The 15,757-nt window shown below is 33.4% G+C and overlaps 1 protein-coding gene across 4 annotated transcripts in view; it reads right to left on the bottom strand.

Annotated features, from left to right (window-relative positions):
- The window catches only part of LOC148171867 (uncharacterized), a 51,075-nt gene that overhangs the window by 3,551 nt on the left and 31,767 nt on the right, over positions 1-15,757 (bottom strand). Inside the window, exons 5-14 of one of the 4 annotated variants that reach the window (XM_088040917.1) lie at positions 15,534-15,749; positions 12,737-12,927; positions 12,503-12,615; positions 8,454-9,241; positions 3,353-3,857; positions 2,973-3,307; positions 2,401-2,925; positions 1,956-2,349; positions 1,678-1,912; positions 1,486-1,629 (exon numbers count right to left, since the gene is read on the bottom strand). In XM_088040917.1, the coding sequence (XP_087897043.1) occupies positions 1,486-1,629; positions 1,678-1,912; positions 1,956-2,349; positions 2,401-2,925; positions 2,973-3,307; positions 3,353-3,857; positions 8,454-9,241; positions 12,503-12,615; positions 12,737-12,927; positions 15,534-15,749 (3,446 nt within the window). Of the gene's footprint in view, positions 1-1,485; positions 1,630-1,677; positions 1,913-1,955; positions 2,350-2,400; positions 2,926-2,972; positions 3,858-8,453; positions 9,242-12,502; positions 12,616-12,736; positions 12,928-15,533; positions 15,750-15,757 lie in introns of all 4 variants that reach the window. The other 3 variants (XM_088040920.1, XM_088040919.1, XM_088040916.1) reach the window with 3 other exon arrangements.

Genomic DNA, 15,757 nt, shown 5'->3' with positions numbered 1-15,757 from the left:
ATTTTGAAGTTTTTAATTTATTATTCAAAATTTTACAATTTTAGAGCAACGGAAAGGAATTTTGTCATTTTTTATTTTTAGAATAAACCAGAAATTTTAACATTTTTAATTCAATGCTGTAATTTTAACAATTTTAATTTAAGAGCCATAAATTTAAACAACTTGTTACTTTTGAGTTGCTAATTAACTAACCTAAATCTTAAAACTTTAGAATAACAGAAACATGCTTTGGAAATTTGTATTTATAAAATAGACTTTTTTTTAATTTTGGCAGTTTTTATGCTAAAGTGATAAAATTTAGGCAATTTGCCACTTTTGGGTTCCATATTTATTGTTCCTAATCTCAAAATTTTAGAGTAACAAACAACAATTTTGAAAATTTTTATTTATAGAATGAACTAGAAATTTTAACATTTTCTGTTATGTCCTGTAATGTTGGCAGTTTTCATGATAAAACGATTAAATTTAAGTAATTAGCTACTTTTCAGTTTCTAATTCAATGTTCCAAATGTCAAAATTTTAGAATAACAGAGAGAAATTTTGGAAATATTCATTGGACTAGAAATTTTCAACTTTTTGTAGTTGCACCTGTAAATGTGGTAGTCTTGATGCTAAATAGATAAAATTTAGGCAATTTGCTACTTTTAAGTTTCTAATTTACTATTTCAAATTTGACAATTTTAGAGCAACGGAGAGAAATTTTGTAAATTTTTACTTTTAGAATGAACCCGAAATTTTAACATTTTCTATTTAATTCTGTAATTTTAGCAATTTTAATTTTAGAGCCATAACATTTAGACAATTTGTTACTTTTGAGTTGCTAATTGACTGTCCCAAATAAAAAAATGTTTCCCTAAATATTCAATTTAAGTTTGGACCGCTTGAGCTTAAATAGAATAATTTATCTAAAAACACAACAATAAATTTCATAGTTTCAATAGAAAGTTCTCAATTTTTGCAAGAGCTTCGCTCCAGACCATGCATCTTGTTCTCAAGACAGGTAATAACAAGTAACAATATTGGATGCTGCAGTATGTACACAACTTCTAGAATTTATGACAATGTCTTCCACCCAACATAAAATTAAATGAGAGAATCGATTCTTATTTGCATGGAGACCAAAGAAGTTTACTTTAAAAACTCCCGCTTGTCAAAAAAGTGCGAGTTTTCCGGTTATTACGCTCAACTCTACTGGAGATTACCATAATTTAATTAATTTAATTTCAAGTTGGCACAAATAAATTATTCTTGCCATCGTAAACCCAACAATTAAATTCGAAAATAAACAAACTTAATTAAGTAAGTGCTATAAATTCTAATAAGTTGCTACAGGTGACCCGAAATCTCATGAGCGTTCAAGAAACGCATGAAAATAGACGCAAGAGAGTGGAAAATGAGCAATTCCGTACTAAGCAAATGTCAGAAACATTTTAATAAACTTTGCTCTGTCTCTGACAAGAAGAAAATTGTTAAGTATCGACTCACCAAACGATCTCGATGTTTGTCGTTTATACATTTCGAGGCAAGATTTTCGATGGACCATTCGATGTGTGACGGCTTGGTACCGTTTTCGGAATTCTTGCTCGGATTCGGTGCTGGAGACCGACTCGCGACGAGACGGTTCTTTCTCTGTTAAAAAAAATTATCGAATTCGCTTCCAAAGAAATTGGATTTTACCTGTGGGCGTAAATCCCTTGTTCCACGTTTGCACTTCATCCCTCTCATCGATATACATCCAGCACCCCTCCATGTAAGGCACATCATAAATCCCTTGATCATCCTCATCTTCAGGCGCCCCCGGCAGCACACTCGGACTCGAATCCGTCGCTTTCAACACTTCCTGACTATTATCCGTCGACTTTGCCATCGGCCTCAATTTCGCTCTGTACGTCTTCGCCCCGCGTTCCTCCGACTACATCACACTCAATTTCACCCTCAACTCTTCCTCAACTTACCTTCGCTCGAACATCCGGTTTGTACCTGTGTCTTCGGTAATCCGCTTGTCTGTCTTCAGACCGGAATCTGCGATCGAGTTTCTTGTATAATCGTGTCGTTGGATGTTTCGCTCGAGGAGAATCCTCGAAACCTGCAGGAGGTTGGACGATGTCGTGCTGGTTTCCGTTGCTACTGAGACTCTTATCGGGGTCGTCGGTGGTGACGATGTCCACTTCTTTTCCGCAGTGGAGGCAATGGACTTGGTGGTCGGCGGTGTGGCTACTGGGGTCGCTGTAGAAAACGCTGTCGCTGCCTGGACTTACGGAACGGAGGGACTCGGCGCTGAGGGCTTTCAGTTTGGCGGTGTCGGGGCTGCGCTGCGGACTGCGCTTCTTGCAGGGGGAGCTCGCGGGGCTACAAAAAAATTTGTTTTGCAGGACTACAACTAGAATTGTAGGTACTCACCTGTATAGTGCCAGAGTGCTCTTGGCGTCCTCCGCCTGCAGCCCCTTGCTCTTGGGAGTTTTGCGCCGCGACAGACTCCCCGGCAAACTCGATGGCTTTTCTTCGAAATTCTTCTTGGAGCGTTCGTTCGGCGACCTCGGCAGCGACTTTCTTCGGTTATTATCCTTGACCTTCTTCCCTTTCCGTGGAGAGGTTTGATTGGAGGCGTACTTCCCGAAGTCGCAGCTGGATTCATCCGAAGTCGCTTTACTCTCATCGTGTCCGCTTTTGTACCGCTCCTCTGTCAGTTGTACAGTCCCAGACTTCTTAATCTGGTAGTGCTTCTTGTGCGCTTGCATCGGACTCTTGGTCCTCGCTTTGGCTCTCTTGGACTTTTCGTTCGACGGCGACGATTTCGGCTCCTTCTTGCATTTGTGTTTGCTGTTGGGCGAGAGTGTGTAGGTGTCTTGGTGTTTGTTGATATCGAGAGTAAAAGGTCTCCTCTTGGATTTGCCAGGCTCGCGAGTGAACTCTTCGTTCTTCCATCTGTCAACAGAAAGATAGTGTGGTACTGGGGCGACCCAAGAACTCACCCATCATCGATGGGCGATTCGTGGTAAACTGGAGATTCGTACCGCGTGCTCCTCTCGTCTTCTTTCGAAGCTGAAGGCACTTTGGATCTTTCGAGCAGATCAGGGCAGGATCCGTCAACGCTGTAGCTTCCACACGAAGAACTCGTGTCGGACGGAGTCGAGCGGCCAGTACGTACCTCAGGCACTGGGGTGTTTGACAAACTATGAGCTTCTTCGAGGATTAAAGGGGGAGAAAACGAAGGAACCACCATATCATCGCCGAAGATGTCGCCTTTGTTGCTCTCGAACGAGCTGCCGTCTTGCAAGTGGGCGTGCAAGTTGTAAAACTCCAAGCCCTGGAAAGACTCTTCAAACTTCTTTTTTGCCGCCGCCATACAAACCTTGGTCGACCCGCTTTTCCGCGAGCTGTCAGTTCCTGAATTGGCAGTGATGTAGTCGTCGGTCGTAGTACTTTCACTCACGTCCGTATTGGTTTTACAGGAATCTGTACGAGCAAGAAGCAGATCGGGGACGATAGCTGGAAGCGGCGATTCTGAAGGAGTTTCTGGGGTACGACGTCGCCACGTCGGAGAAATGGTCCGCTGAGGTGTCAAGTATTGTTTCGAAGGTTCCAGATTCATCGGTTTTTCGATTATGATCCGAGGCGACGTGTTACTTTGGTCGACGAACTCTTCTTCGAGTGCTTCGGTGTCCATGGAGGACCTCTGCTGATGCTGCATCATCAAAAGGTGCTTGCGTCTGGATGAAGGTGTGAGCAGAATGGCCGATCCTGGAGACGTCACTGATGTCATCTCCGAGCTGCTAAGAGCGGTGCCATTGTCAGTTCCAGAGTCCACTTGGAGGACGGTGGCTTGAGATTCGTTCCATATCCCGTCTGAATGGTCCCTGAAATCCATTAGGATAATTTCGCCACTTTTCGAATGAATGTAAATTCAGTGCACTTGAGATAAATTTAAATTTAATTTCAAGCGCTTTATAATCCTCTCGAAGGCTAATGGTGAAGGATTTGAAAATGAATATAAAAAAGAAATTGTAACGCCGATATCCCTCCAGTTTCATATTCATTAAAAAGGTTTTAATTGTTAATTAACTGGGACGGCTGGAAGAAAATTGCCTCCAAAAGTTACGTTCAGATTTATTAATCAACGTTGTTTATTATATAAACTCGATTGAAGCTCAAATTGGGTTCGCTCCCTGTTTAATTAAGAAGCGATTTATTGCCGACAAGAGAAAAGGAGTTATCATGTACCAACAATAATAATTATTTCATAATAGCTTTATTGTCTTTAAACATTTCAGTGCATTTGTCATAAAAAGACTAAACAATTGTTGATCACAATATGAGGTAAAAAACACAAACATTGATTCTCTTTTGTTCCCCATGATATAATTGGTTTGGAAATTGGGCAGTAAACAACAGTTCGATGTATCTAACCAATGAAAAGTTACGTAGGAAATAATCGCTCGTGTTGGTTGTTTGTTGCGTTTTTTGTTATAAAAACTACTGTGCTCCGAGACAATGCGAGCCAATCAAATCATTCTATTTTCGGGTTTAATCACATTCTTCATTTTGTTGTGGAGAAAAGGTGTGTCTTTAAGGAACACAACCAGTGAGAAATTTTGAAAAATCGATTAATTTTATTTTGCATATTTGGATAGTCCACACCTTTAAAAATAAACAGTCTTTTTTTTCTGTTGAGTAATTTGACGTTGTCAAAATGGAAACTTTGTGAAAATTTTAATGAACGATTTTGACAACGCTGTCATTTTTGATTCAAATTACAAAGAGTTCTCTTATAAAAAATTGAACACAATTAGAAAATTCTGCGTACACTGATGTATAATAACTTAAGTTTACTCTAAAAAATAAGCGAAATATCGATCTCAAAAGTTTGGCAAGTTTTAGTCATGAATTTTCGCGAAAATTTGCAAATTTCGACTGTAGAAAAATCAAAGAACTGTTTCTTATGTAAAAGATTCCGAGAAAAACGATGGCGTTAACCGCATCTCAATATCTGAAATAGTTTCTGAGATATCGAGCATGAATTGTTTCAAACCTTCAAAAATTTGCCCCTCTGGCGACAACCCAAAAATTTAAACGACCATAACTTAGTCATTTGTTGACGAAAATTAAAAATTCTTATGTTTTTGGATTCAGCGTGACATTTTGCGTAAAATGAGCCCAGATTTGTTGAGTTTGCTTAATAAATAAACGAGGCATTGGCCAAAAACGATTTTGAAGACGTCATTTTAGGGTAATTTTCCATCAATGTTTTCAAAATAAAAACAACATTTAATAGCTTTGAATTATACATCAGTCGAAAGAGGAGCTTGAAATCTATCTACTGGCTAAAATTGAGATCGATCGGACAAATAGTTTACAAGCTATAACCAAAAATAAAAAAAATGAAAAATTTTCATCGTTTGGGTCGTAATTTTTTTTCGCGAAAAATCGACTATCGAATTTTGGGCTTTTGAGAACATTTTCTGACGTAAAATGAGCCGAGAAAAAAAATGGCGCAAACCGCATCTCAATATCTCAAATAGTTTCCGAGATATTTAACTTTAAAAATTACGAAAAATGAGAAAAATTGAAAATCAACTTTCCGAAACTTTGATCGGCCATAACTCAGTTGTCTGTTGTCGGATCTGAATTTAAATCCCAGATTTGAAATCTGCGTAAAATTCTGCGTACACTGATATATAATAACTTAAGTTTACTCTAAAAAGTAAGCGATATATCGATATCAGAAGTTTGGCATAGTTTTAGTCATGAATTTTCGCGAAAATTTGCAAATGTCGACTGTAGAAAAATCAAAGAACTGTTTCTTATGTAAAAAATTCCGAGAAAAACGATGGTGCCAACCGCATCTTAATATCTAAAATAGTTTCTGAGATATTGAGCATGAATTGTTTCGAACCTTCGAAAATTTGGCCCTCTGGCGACAACCCAAAAATTCAAACGACCATAACTCAGTTATTTGTTGACAAAAATAGAAAATTCTCATGTTTTTGAATTCAGCGTAAAATTCTGCGTAAAATGAGACCCAAATTTGTTGAGTTTGCTTAATAAAGAAACGAGGTATTGGCCAAAAACTGTTTTGAAAACATCATTTTAGGGTGATTTTCAATCAATGTTTTCCAAATGAAAACGACATTTAATAGCATTGAATTATACATCAGTCGAAAAAGGAGCTTGAAATCTATCTACTGGCCAAATTTGAGATCTATAAGACAAATAGTTTACGAGTTATGGCCAAAAATTAAAAAAATGAAAAATTTTCATCGTTTGAGTCGTAATTTTTTTTCGCGAAAAATCGACTATCGAATTTTGGGCTTTTGAGAACATTTTCTAACGGAAAATGAGCCGAGAAAAAAAATGGCGCAAACCGCATCTCAATATCTCAAATAGTTTCCGAGATATTTAACTTTAAAAATTACGAAAAATGAGAAAAATTGAAAATCAACTTTCCGAAACTTTGATCGGCCATAACTCAGTTATCTGTTGTCGGATCTGAATTTAAATCCCAGATTTGAAATCTGCGTAAAATTCTGCGTACACTGGTATATAATAACTTAAGTTTACTCTAAAAAGTAAGCGATATATCGATATCAGAAGTTTGGCATAGTTTTAGTCATGAATTTTTGCGAAAATTAGCAAATTTCGACTGTAGAAAAATCAAAGAACTGTTTCTTATGTAAAAAATTCCGAGAAAAACGATGGTGCCAACCGCATCTCAATATCTCAAATAGTTTCTGAGATATCGAGCATGAATTGTTTCGAACCTTCGAAAATTTGGCCCTCTGGCGACAACCCAAAAATTCAAACGACCATAACTCAGTTATTTGTTGACGAAAATAGAAAATTCTCATGTTTTTGAATTCAGCGTAAAATTCTGCGTAAAATGAGACCCAAATTCGTTGAGTTTGCTTAATAAAGAAACGAGGTATTGGCCAAAAACTGTTTTGAAAACATCATTTTAGGGTGATTTTCAATCAATGTTTTCAAAATGAAAACGACATTTAATAGCATTGAATTACACATCAGTCGAAAGAGAAGCTCAAAATCTATCTACTGGCCAAATTTGAGATCTATAAGACAAATAGTTTACGAGTTATGGCCAAAAATTAAAAAAATGAAAAATTTTCATCGTTTGAGTCGTAATTTTTTTTCGCGAAAAATCGACTATCGAATTTTGGGCTTTTGAGAACATTTTCTAACGGAAAATGAGCCGAGAAAAAAAATGGCGCAAACCGCATCTCAATATCTCAAATAGTTTCCGAGATATTTAACTTTAAAAATTACGAAAAATGAGAAAAATTGAAAATCAACTTTCCGAAACTTTGATCGGCCATAACTCAGTTATCTGTTGTCGGATCTGAATTTAAATCCCAGATTTGAAATCTGCGTAAAATTCTGCGTACACTGATATATAATAACTTAAGTTTACTCTAAAAAGTGAGCGATATATCGATATCAGAAGTTTGGCATAGTTTTAGTCATGAATTTTCGCGAAAATTTGCAAATTTCGACTGTAGAAAAATCAAAAAACTGTTTCTTATGTAAAAAATTCCGAGAAAAACGATGGTGCCAACCGCATCTCAATATCTCAAATAGTTTCTGAGATATCGAGCATGAATTGTTTCGAACCTTCGAAAATTTGGCCCTCTGGCGACAACCCAAAAATTCAAACGACCATAACTCAGTTATTTGTTGACGAAAATAGAAAATTCTCATGTTTTTGAATTCAGCGTAAAATTCTGCGTAAAATGAGACCCAAATTCGTTGAGTTTGCTTAATAAAGAAACGAGGTATTGGCCAAAAACTGTTTTTAAAACATCATTTAAGGGTGATTTTCAATCAATGTTTTCAAAATGAAAACGACATTTAATAGCATTGAATTACACATCAGTCGAAAGAGAAGCTCGAAATCTATCTACTGGCCAGATTTGAGATCTATAAGACAAATAGGTTACGAGTTATGGGCAAAAATTAAAAAAATGAAAAATTTTCATCATCATTTTGAGTCGTATTTTTTTTTCGCGAAAAATCGACCATCGAATTTTGGGCTTTTGAGAACATTTTGTAACGTAAAATGAGCCGAGAAAAAAAATGGCGCAAACCGCATCTCATTATCTCAAATAGTTTCCGAGATATTTAACTTTAAAAATTACGAAAAATGAGAAAAATTGAAAATCAACTTTCCGAAACTTTGATCGGCCATAACTCAATTATCTGTTGCCGGATCTGAATTTAAATCCCAGATTTGAAATCTGCGTAAAATTTTACGTACACTTATTAAGTTTATTCGAAAAAATCTTCTTTAAAAGAACTCTAAAAATCACCTTTTTTTTAAGCGGTCACACTGGTTTTGCCCCTTAAATTTTGCTGAGTTTCGGTAGTTTGAATGGTAAAAAAGCGAACTTTGAACTATTTTCAATTTACTCTTTAGTCTTCACAAACCAGAAATTGGGTCTTACCTCAGATCGTTCGCCAGCGAGTCCGTGGAAGCAAACGGCGACAATTTCCGATCAGGCAGAAGACATACCGAGGGCACAACACACTCATCATTCGGCGAATAACTCTCCGCCATCCTCAGGGCGACCTCATTTTCATTCGCCTCGTGTCGCATGTACATTCTGTTATAAATCAGATTTTCGTGAAACTCCTCATCTATAGAATCCTGTGTGTGAAAATTATTATCCTCAAAGGATAACGACGAGTACACGTTATCCTCCAAAGGCCTACAAATCCCCTCATGTCTAATAGGAGCCTTTTGAAAATACGGCGTGAATGTTCGCTGCTCCTCGTCCGTCACTATGATATTCTCATGGCTGAAACTCGTCAATGGTTTCTCTAAGACAATCGGAATTTCCTCGATCTTTACAGACTTTCGTTGTTCGATCAACATCTCCCCGTCAGAGACTGTTTTCGTCAACGGCCTCTTCACGAGTTTCCCTTGAACCGGCGGTACTTGTGGTTTGAAATCAATGAAAATCTCTTTCTTCGTTTCGGAGTCTTCGGACTCGCGCGACAACGACGAAGAAGAACTTGGGGGCTCCGGAAGTTGGATATGAGGGGGCGACGTTACAATAAACGGAGAACGAGGGGGTTCATCGGACTGCGTGCGTTGGAGGGGCTCGTGGTCAATAATGGGCTCGAATGGAGAATACTCGAATTTGGATCCAGCTTCTGAGAAAGATTTGATTAGTTTGCGGCCGTTCACGAGAAAACCGTTCGTTTGAGCCCCTTGGGAAACCATTTTCACCTAAAAAAACAGAATAGTCAGACTGGCTAACAAGCAAAACTAATTAATTATAGCAATGAATTCCATCTCAGATCTGATTCGTGTTAAATTTGATTTGTTGCCAACAACAGCGAATAGGTAATTTCCTTCCCTCATGAAATCGAACCGTGACAGCTGAGTAATAACTCGACAGAAAGTTTTAATTAATAAACGTAATTTCTAAGCAAACAAATTCATTGAGCGCCACGTGCTCAATTATCAAGGACGAAAAAGTGAGCTGTTCAACGCGGAAGAAACTTTGTAATTCTACGAATTCTGGATGTATTATTGTGGAAACCTGTGTAGCTTTACAGGTATAAAAAGTTAATTAAACTTATGACTTATTAATGAATTCCGGCGAAAGCAGCTTCTAGTTACAGTCCACGGGTTAATTTAGTGCGCCGCGCATCCACCATTTTTATTCAAGTTGCATATTTCTCTTTGAGCTTTAATGTTAAAAGAATGAAAATTAAAAACGTTTTTTTATTTTGATTTGTTTGCTAGTTCTGCCTAATAACAATAAATTAAATCAAAGCCGAAAGAGTTAAAAAAGTTTTATGTTTAGTGAAAATGTAATAATTATAATTAAAACTTTCTAACAAAATTTAATATATTTGACAGTTTTACCGCTAAAAGAGTCAAATTTTTAAAAGTTTTTAATTTAGATTCGTTTGATAACTTTGGCAAATTTTTAATAAAAAGTTTGATAAAAATAAAAATTACCGAATTCTATTTAATTTATATAACTACCTCCAGTAGTTCAAATATCAAAATAACAAAAGTACATTTTAAACGTATTATTTAGTTTGATTCGTTTGTTAACTCGACCAAATTACAAAATTTATGATCAACAAAAAAAGATTTTAGAAAGTGTAATTTTTATGTGAATATAATATTGAGAAATTTATATTAAACTCCAAATCTTCGTCAGTTTTAAAGTCAATAAGGTCAAATTTCCAGGTATTATTTATTTACATTTGTTTAATACCTCTATTAAATTTCAAAATTTTAGAGATATGAAACGAATAAATAAGTACCGAATTTCTATTTAATTTTATATCTCCAGCAGTTTAAATGTCAAAATAAAATTTTGACGTGTTATTCAATTTAACTCAGCTAACTCACAAAATTTTAGATCAACAAGAAGAGATTTGAAAATATTTTTATTTTTAGTGAAAATGTAGTATGGAGAAATTTATATTAAATTCCATACCTTCATCATTTTTAATGGTAAAATGATCAAATTTCTAGAAGTTATTTGTTAAAATTAGTTTAATATGTACTTCTACAAGGTGTTTATAAATGTTTCTAGCATCAAGCGTGGCTTTGGAATTTATGTCGTACATTATTTTGCCGCCTTGTTTTCATAGTGACTATAAATATCAGGAAAATTATTTATAATGTTACTTACTTCAATGACGTTTTAGTTACGGTTTTATGCCCAAGTTTTCGATTTTCAGGTTTTAAACTACAACTGGAACAGTTTATTTCTCAAAACTTACTTTGCTTCATGTTTGAGGTTAACTGCAAATGTCAGTTGACAAATCGAAACCCACATTTGTAATGAGCAAATTTCTTTGACATTTCATAGCCACCCTTGATGCTAGAAACATTTATAAACACGTTGTACCAAATTCCAAAATTTTAAAGCAAGCAGATTTTTTTTTAATGTTAATTTTTGATACAAATACAAAATTACCAAATTTTTATTTAATTTTTATATCTCCAGTAGTTCAAATGTCAAAGTATTAATTTTGACGTGTAAATTAATTTAATTGGTTTGTTGATTCGATGAAATTACAAAATTCTAGATTCACAAAAACAGATTTTGAAACTTATTATTTTTAGTGAGAATCCAATACAAAAAAAAATTATATTAAATTCTATATCTTCGTCAGTTTTAATGCCAAAAATTGTAAGCTTTTAGCAGGTATTTATTAGATTTGTTCAATACCTTTACCAAATTTCAAAATTTTAGAGCAAACAATATAAATTTTAGATATTTTAATTCTTGATACAAATAAAAAATTACCGACTTTCTGTTTAATTTAATATCTCCAGTAATTCAAATGTCAAAGCACTAAAACTTTGACGTGTAATTTAGTTTGATTTGTTTCTAGATTCGATCAAATTACAAAATTTTAGAACAACAAAAAGAGATTTTGTAAATTTTTATTTTTACTGAGAAGATAATATAGAGAACTTTATATTAAATTCGATATCAACGTCAGTTCTAATGCTGAAAAAAATCAAATTTTTAGTTATTATTTATTTAAATTTATTCAAACATCTGTTAAATATAAATACTTTAAAACAACTAGATAAGATTTTAGTTTTTGATAAAAATAAAAATTACCGAATTTGTGTTTAATTTTTTAATTCTAGTAGCTCACATATTAAATAATAAAATTACAAAATTTTAAATCAACAAAGACAGATTTTGAAAATTTTTAATTTTAGTGTAAATGTAACATCAAAACTTTTATATTAAATTCGATACCTCCGTCAGCTCTTAGTAAAGCATAGAAAGTTAAATTTTTAGTGGTGGCTTATTGAGATTTGCTTGTTAACTTTGTGAAATTAGAATATTTTAGAAATTTTAATTTTTGCTAAGAATATACTAAGTTTTAAGACAAAAAATTACTCCTACTATTTTTATTTTCCTGTGAGTTTTAACGTTTAAAAAAAGTAAAAAGTGAAGACATTATGCATTTTAATATTGCTCGTTTTCTGTGTTTAAACCAGTAAAATTTTAAAATAATTTTATTTAATGTCCTATTCTGATATACTAAAAATTTTTATAACCCGGCGCATCCACTATTTTTATTAACTAAATCTATAAATATCTATAAACATGGTATATGCGCCGCGACGCCCTAAATCTTCTCTTCCATTATAAACTCTCTCTTTTTGGTCAGTGCACCTCCATCCATCCCCAACTTTTCTTCCCCATTCTTAGAAGCCCACGCTCAATCATCCGCATGCAGATCCTAACAAGATTCCTCCATAATACGATAACGATTCTCTCGGAAATATCAGGTGATAAAGACCAGACACCGCAGCCATCTTTTATTCATGCGTAGACAAAAGAACAAAGCCTTCCTCCAATCAAAATTTCAATACTTTTATTAATCCGTCATACACCCACGCGCCGCCAACGCTCTAACTGATATTTTTATAAGACATCGGCAATTAAACGTTTTGTTTGTGTAGGTCTATTATTAATTCAAATGGGAAACTTACCCTGTGGATAGTGCGGGGGCTTAAATTGATGTTGCTAGGTGGTAGAGGCTTCCTGCCTAAACAAGCTTCAGTTTGAGTTGCTTGAGTTTTCATCGGAGCTCTTTTCACTTTATCTGAAAAAGAAATCGATGAGAAATGGATGGGGTTTAACAAAGCGATCAGAAACGAAATGACAAATGTTGCTCTGTCTGTGCAGAATTTCACGAGGACTTGAGGCCAGAAAAAACGACTTACCTATAATTAATAGATTATCGGAGGGTTCCGGCTGGCGCGTTATCGGAAGTCCTTCGGCTTTTCGCATGTCCAGAAGACGTTCCTGACTGCGAGTCATGCGGTTCAGGTGACTGGATGAAGAACTGAGAGAGGAAATGGCATCGTCGAAGGACGCCATGGTGTGAGAACGGGCAAAACTGACGTGTTTTTTGCTGGAACAGTCATTAAAAATTGCTCATTCTTTTCTCGGGTCTCATTAAAACTCCCCAGGATTCTCAATTCAATTGTGTTCGGAGTGAAACTCCACTAACCCAGTTTGGAAGGAGGAATCTCATTTTGACCATTATCGAGACAAACAAGTTGTTTAGGGGAAAACAACCTTTTCGTGATTCTCATTTTCGGTTAGATTTGAAGTAAAAATAGAGGAATAAAAAACGGGTTTGAAATTGGAGATCGTGTGTGATGCATAATAAACCTGTTGATTGTGTGAAAAAATGTGGAAAGGGAGAGCAAAAGGGTGATAAATACGAAAGAATGCTTTTACCCTCGTTAAGTTAAAGTGGGATGCGGAAAAAATGCCCAATTTTTGTTATTTCTAAAATTAGAACAGATATTAATATTCAGCTTAAAAGTTAAGTTTTTATTTTTCCGGCGCATCCACCATTTTTATATCGAAATTTTAACTTATCTATCCTGGATTTTAAGAAATATAATTTAAACATTTGAGACTGGTGGTAGATTTTAAAGTTTTTAATTGCATTAAACTACAAAACTTTAGAACAAAACTAGAAATTTAGCAATTTTTTAATATTCAGATCAAACTCGAAATAAAAAATTCAATTAAATTTCCTAACTTTAATAGTTTAAAAGTTAGAGCTACGGAATTTCGTAAAATTACTAATTTAAAGATGTTTTTATTAGTTGTGTTAAATTACAAAATTTTACAACAATAAATAAAAATTTAGAATTTAGAGAATAAATTCAAAATTTAATGTTTTCCATTATTTAATTCTGTAACTCCGACAGATTTAACATTAGAGGAATAAAATTTGGTTGATCTACTACTTTAAAGATACTTATTAAACGTTTTAAATAATTAAATATAGAAAAAAAAATACATTTTAGAAATTTTGTATTTGGGAGACAAATTAAAAAAAAATAAAAATTTGTCACTACATTTTGGAATTTATGTAAATTTAACTCTCGAGCAATGAAATTGGTGAATTTATTAGTTTTAAGATGCTTATTAATTGTAAATATAATATTATTGAAATTAAAAAAAAATAAAATTTTATATTTCTAATGAGACAAATTCAAAATTTCAAATTTGTCGTTATTAAATTCTGCAACTCCGATAGTTTTAACTTTAGAGCAATAAAGTTTAGTAAATTTAATATTTAAAAAATGCTGATTAATTGTATTAAATTACATAATTTTAGAACAACAAGTGAGAATTTCAGAATTTTTTTAATTGGAGAACGAATTCAAAATTCAATATTTTCAATGACTTAATTTTGTAACTTCGATCGTTTTACCATTAGAGCTATGAAATTTTGTAGATTTGTTACTTTATAAACGCTTATTAAGTGTAATAAATTACAAAATTTTGGAACAAAAAATTAAAATTTTAGAATTTTTCACTTGAAATGAAATATGAAGTCAAAAATCAATTTTTTATCAATTAGTTTTGTAACTCCCACAGATTTAACATTAGAGCAATGAAATTTAGTAGAATTATTATCTAAGAAAATTTTATTTATTGTATTAAATTACTGAATTGATCAACAAATGAGAATTTTAATTTTTTTTTTGAGAGGCAAATTCAAAATTCTAAATTCTGTAACTTCCATACTTTTAGAATATTGAAATTTTGTAGATTTATTACTTTAAAAACTCTTATTAAATGTAGTCAAAAATTTAAATTATAGAATTTTTTACTTGGAGGATGAATTCAAAAGTTAATCATTTCCAATATTTAATTTTGCAGCTCCAACAGTTTTAATCTTAGTTAATTGCTCTAAGATTAAAACTGTCGGAGCCTAGAATTTGTAAATTTACTACTTCAGAGATGCTTATTTACTATATTAAATTATAAAATTTTAGAACAAAAGTATAAATAATTGATTTTTTAATTGATATAACAATCTAAAAACTCAATATTTTGATTAAATTTCGAAACTCCGATAGTTTTGAAGCTACATTTATGGAAATTGGTAGATTTAATACTTTAAAAATAGTTATTAGTTAAGTCAAATTACAGAATTTTAGAACAAGAAATAAAAATTTTAGAATTTTTTATTTGGAGAACGAATTTAAAATTCAATATTTTCCATGACTGAATTCTGTAACTGTAACGGTTTTAACGTTAGAGCAATGAAATTTTGAAGATTTATTACTTTAACAACGCTTATTAAGCGTACTAAATTACAAAATTTTAAAACAAAAAGTATGAATTTTAGATTTTTTTATTGATAATAACAATCAGAAAATTCAAAAATTTCTGTAACTCCGATAGTTTTAGAGTCAGAGTTCTGAAAATTTGTAGAATTATTACTTTAAAGACGATAATTAATTATATTAAAGCACAAAATTTTAGAACAAGAAATAAAACTTTTAGAATTTTTTATTTAGAGATCGAATTCAAAATTCAATATATTCCATGACTTAATTCTGTAACTTCAATGGTTTTAATGTTGAGGCAATAAAATTTTGTAAATGCATTGCTTTAGAAAATTATAAAATTTTAGAAAAATAATAAATCTCCAAAGTTTCAATTCTTTAATTTCACATTTTAAAAATTCCTAGAAACTGCACTTACATCGGTACAGGCGTCGAAGGTGCAACCGGATTCGAATGATACGGCTCTAGTATTGATTTCGGCTTCTCCATGCGGACCGATTCGTCATCAGAAGGCATCCACGTGTATCTACTCGGATCTGTAGGAATTTTTCTCCGAAAATACGAACTCTTCAAGTCTTCATCATAGCGATAAATCTCCGGAGCCAAAGGACCCCAAGGATACCTGCAAAACTCCCTTTACTA

Source organism: Gnatocerus cornutus, chromosome 7 (genome assembly GCF_029298725.1).
Source record: "Gnatocerus cornutus isolate USDA-ARS CGAHR chromosome 7, icGnaCorn1.1, whole genome shotgun sequence".
Classification (NCBI taxonomy): domain Eukaryota; kingdom Metazoa; phylum Arthropoda; class Insecta; order Coleoptera; family Tenebrionidae; genus Gnatocerus; species Gnatocerus cornutus.
The sequence above is the reverse complement of the archived record's forward strand: the minus strand, read 5'-3'. Positions and strand labels throughout refer to the sequence as shown.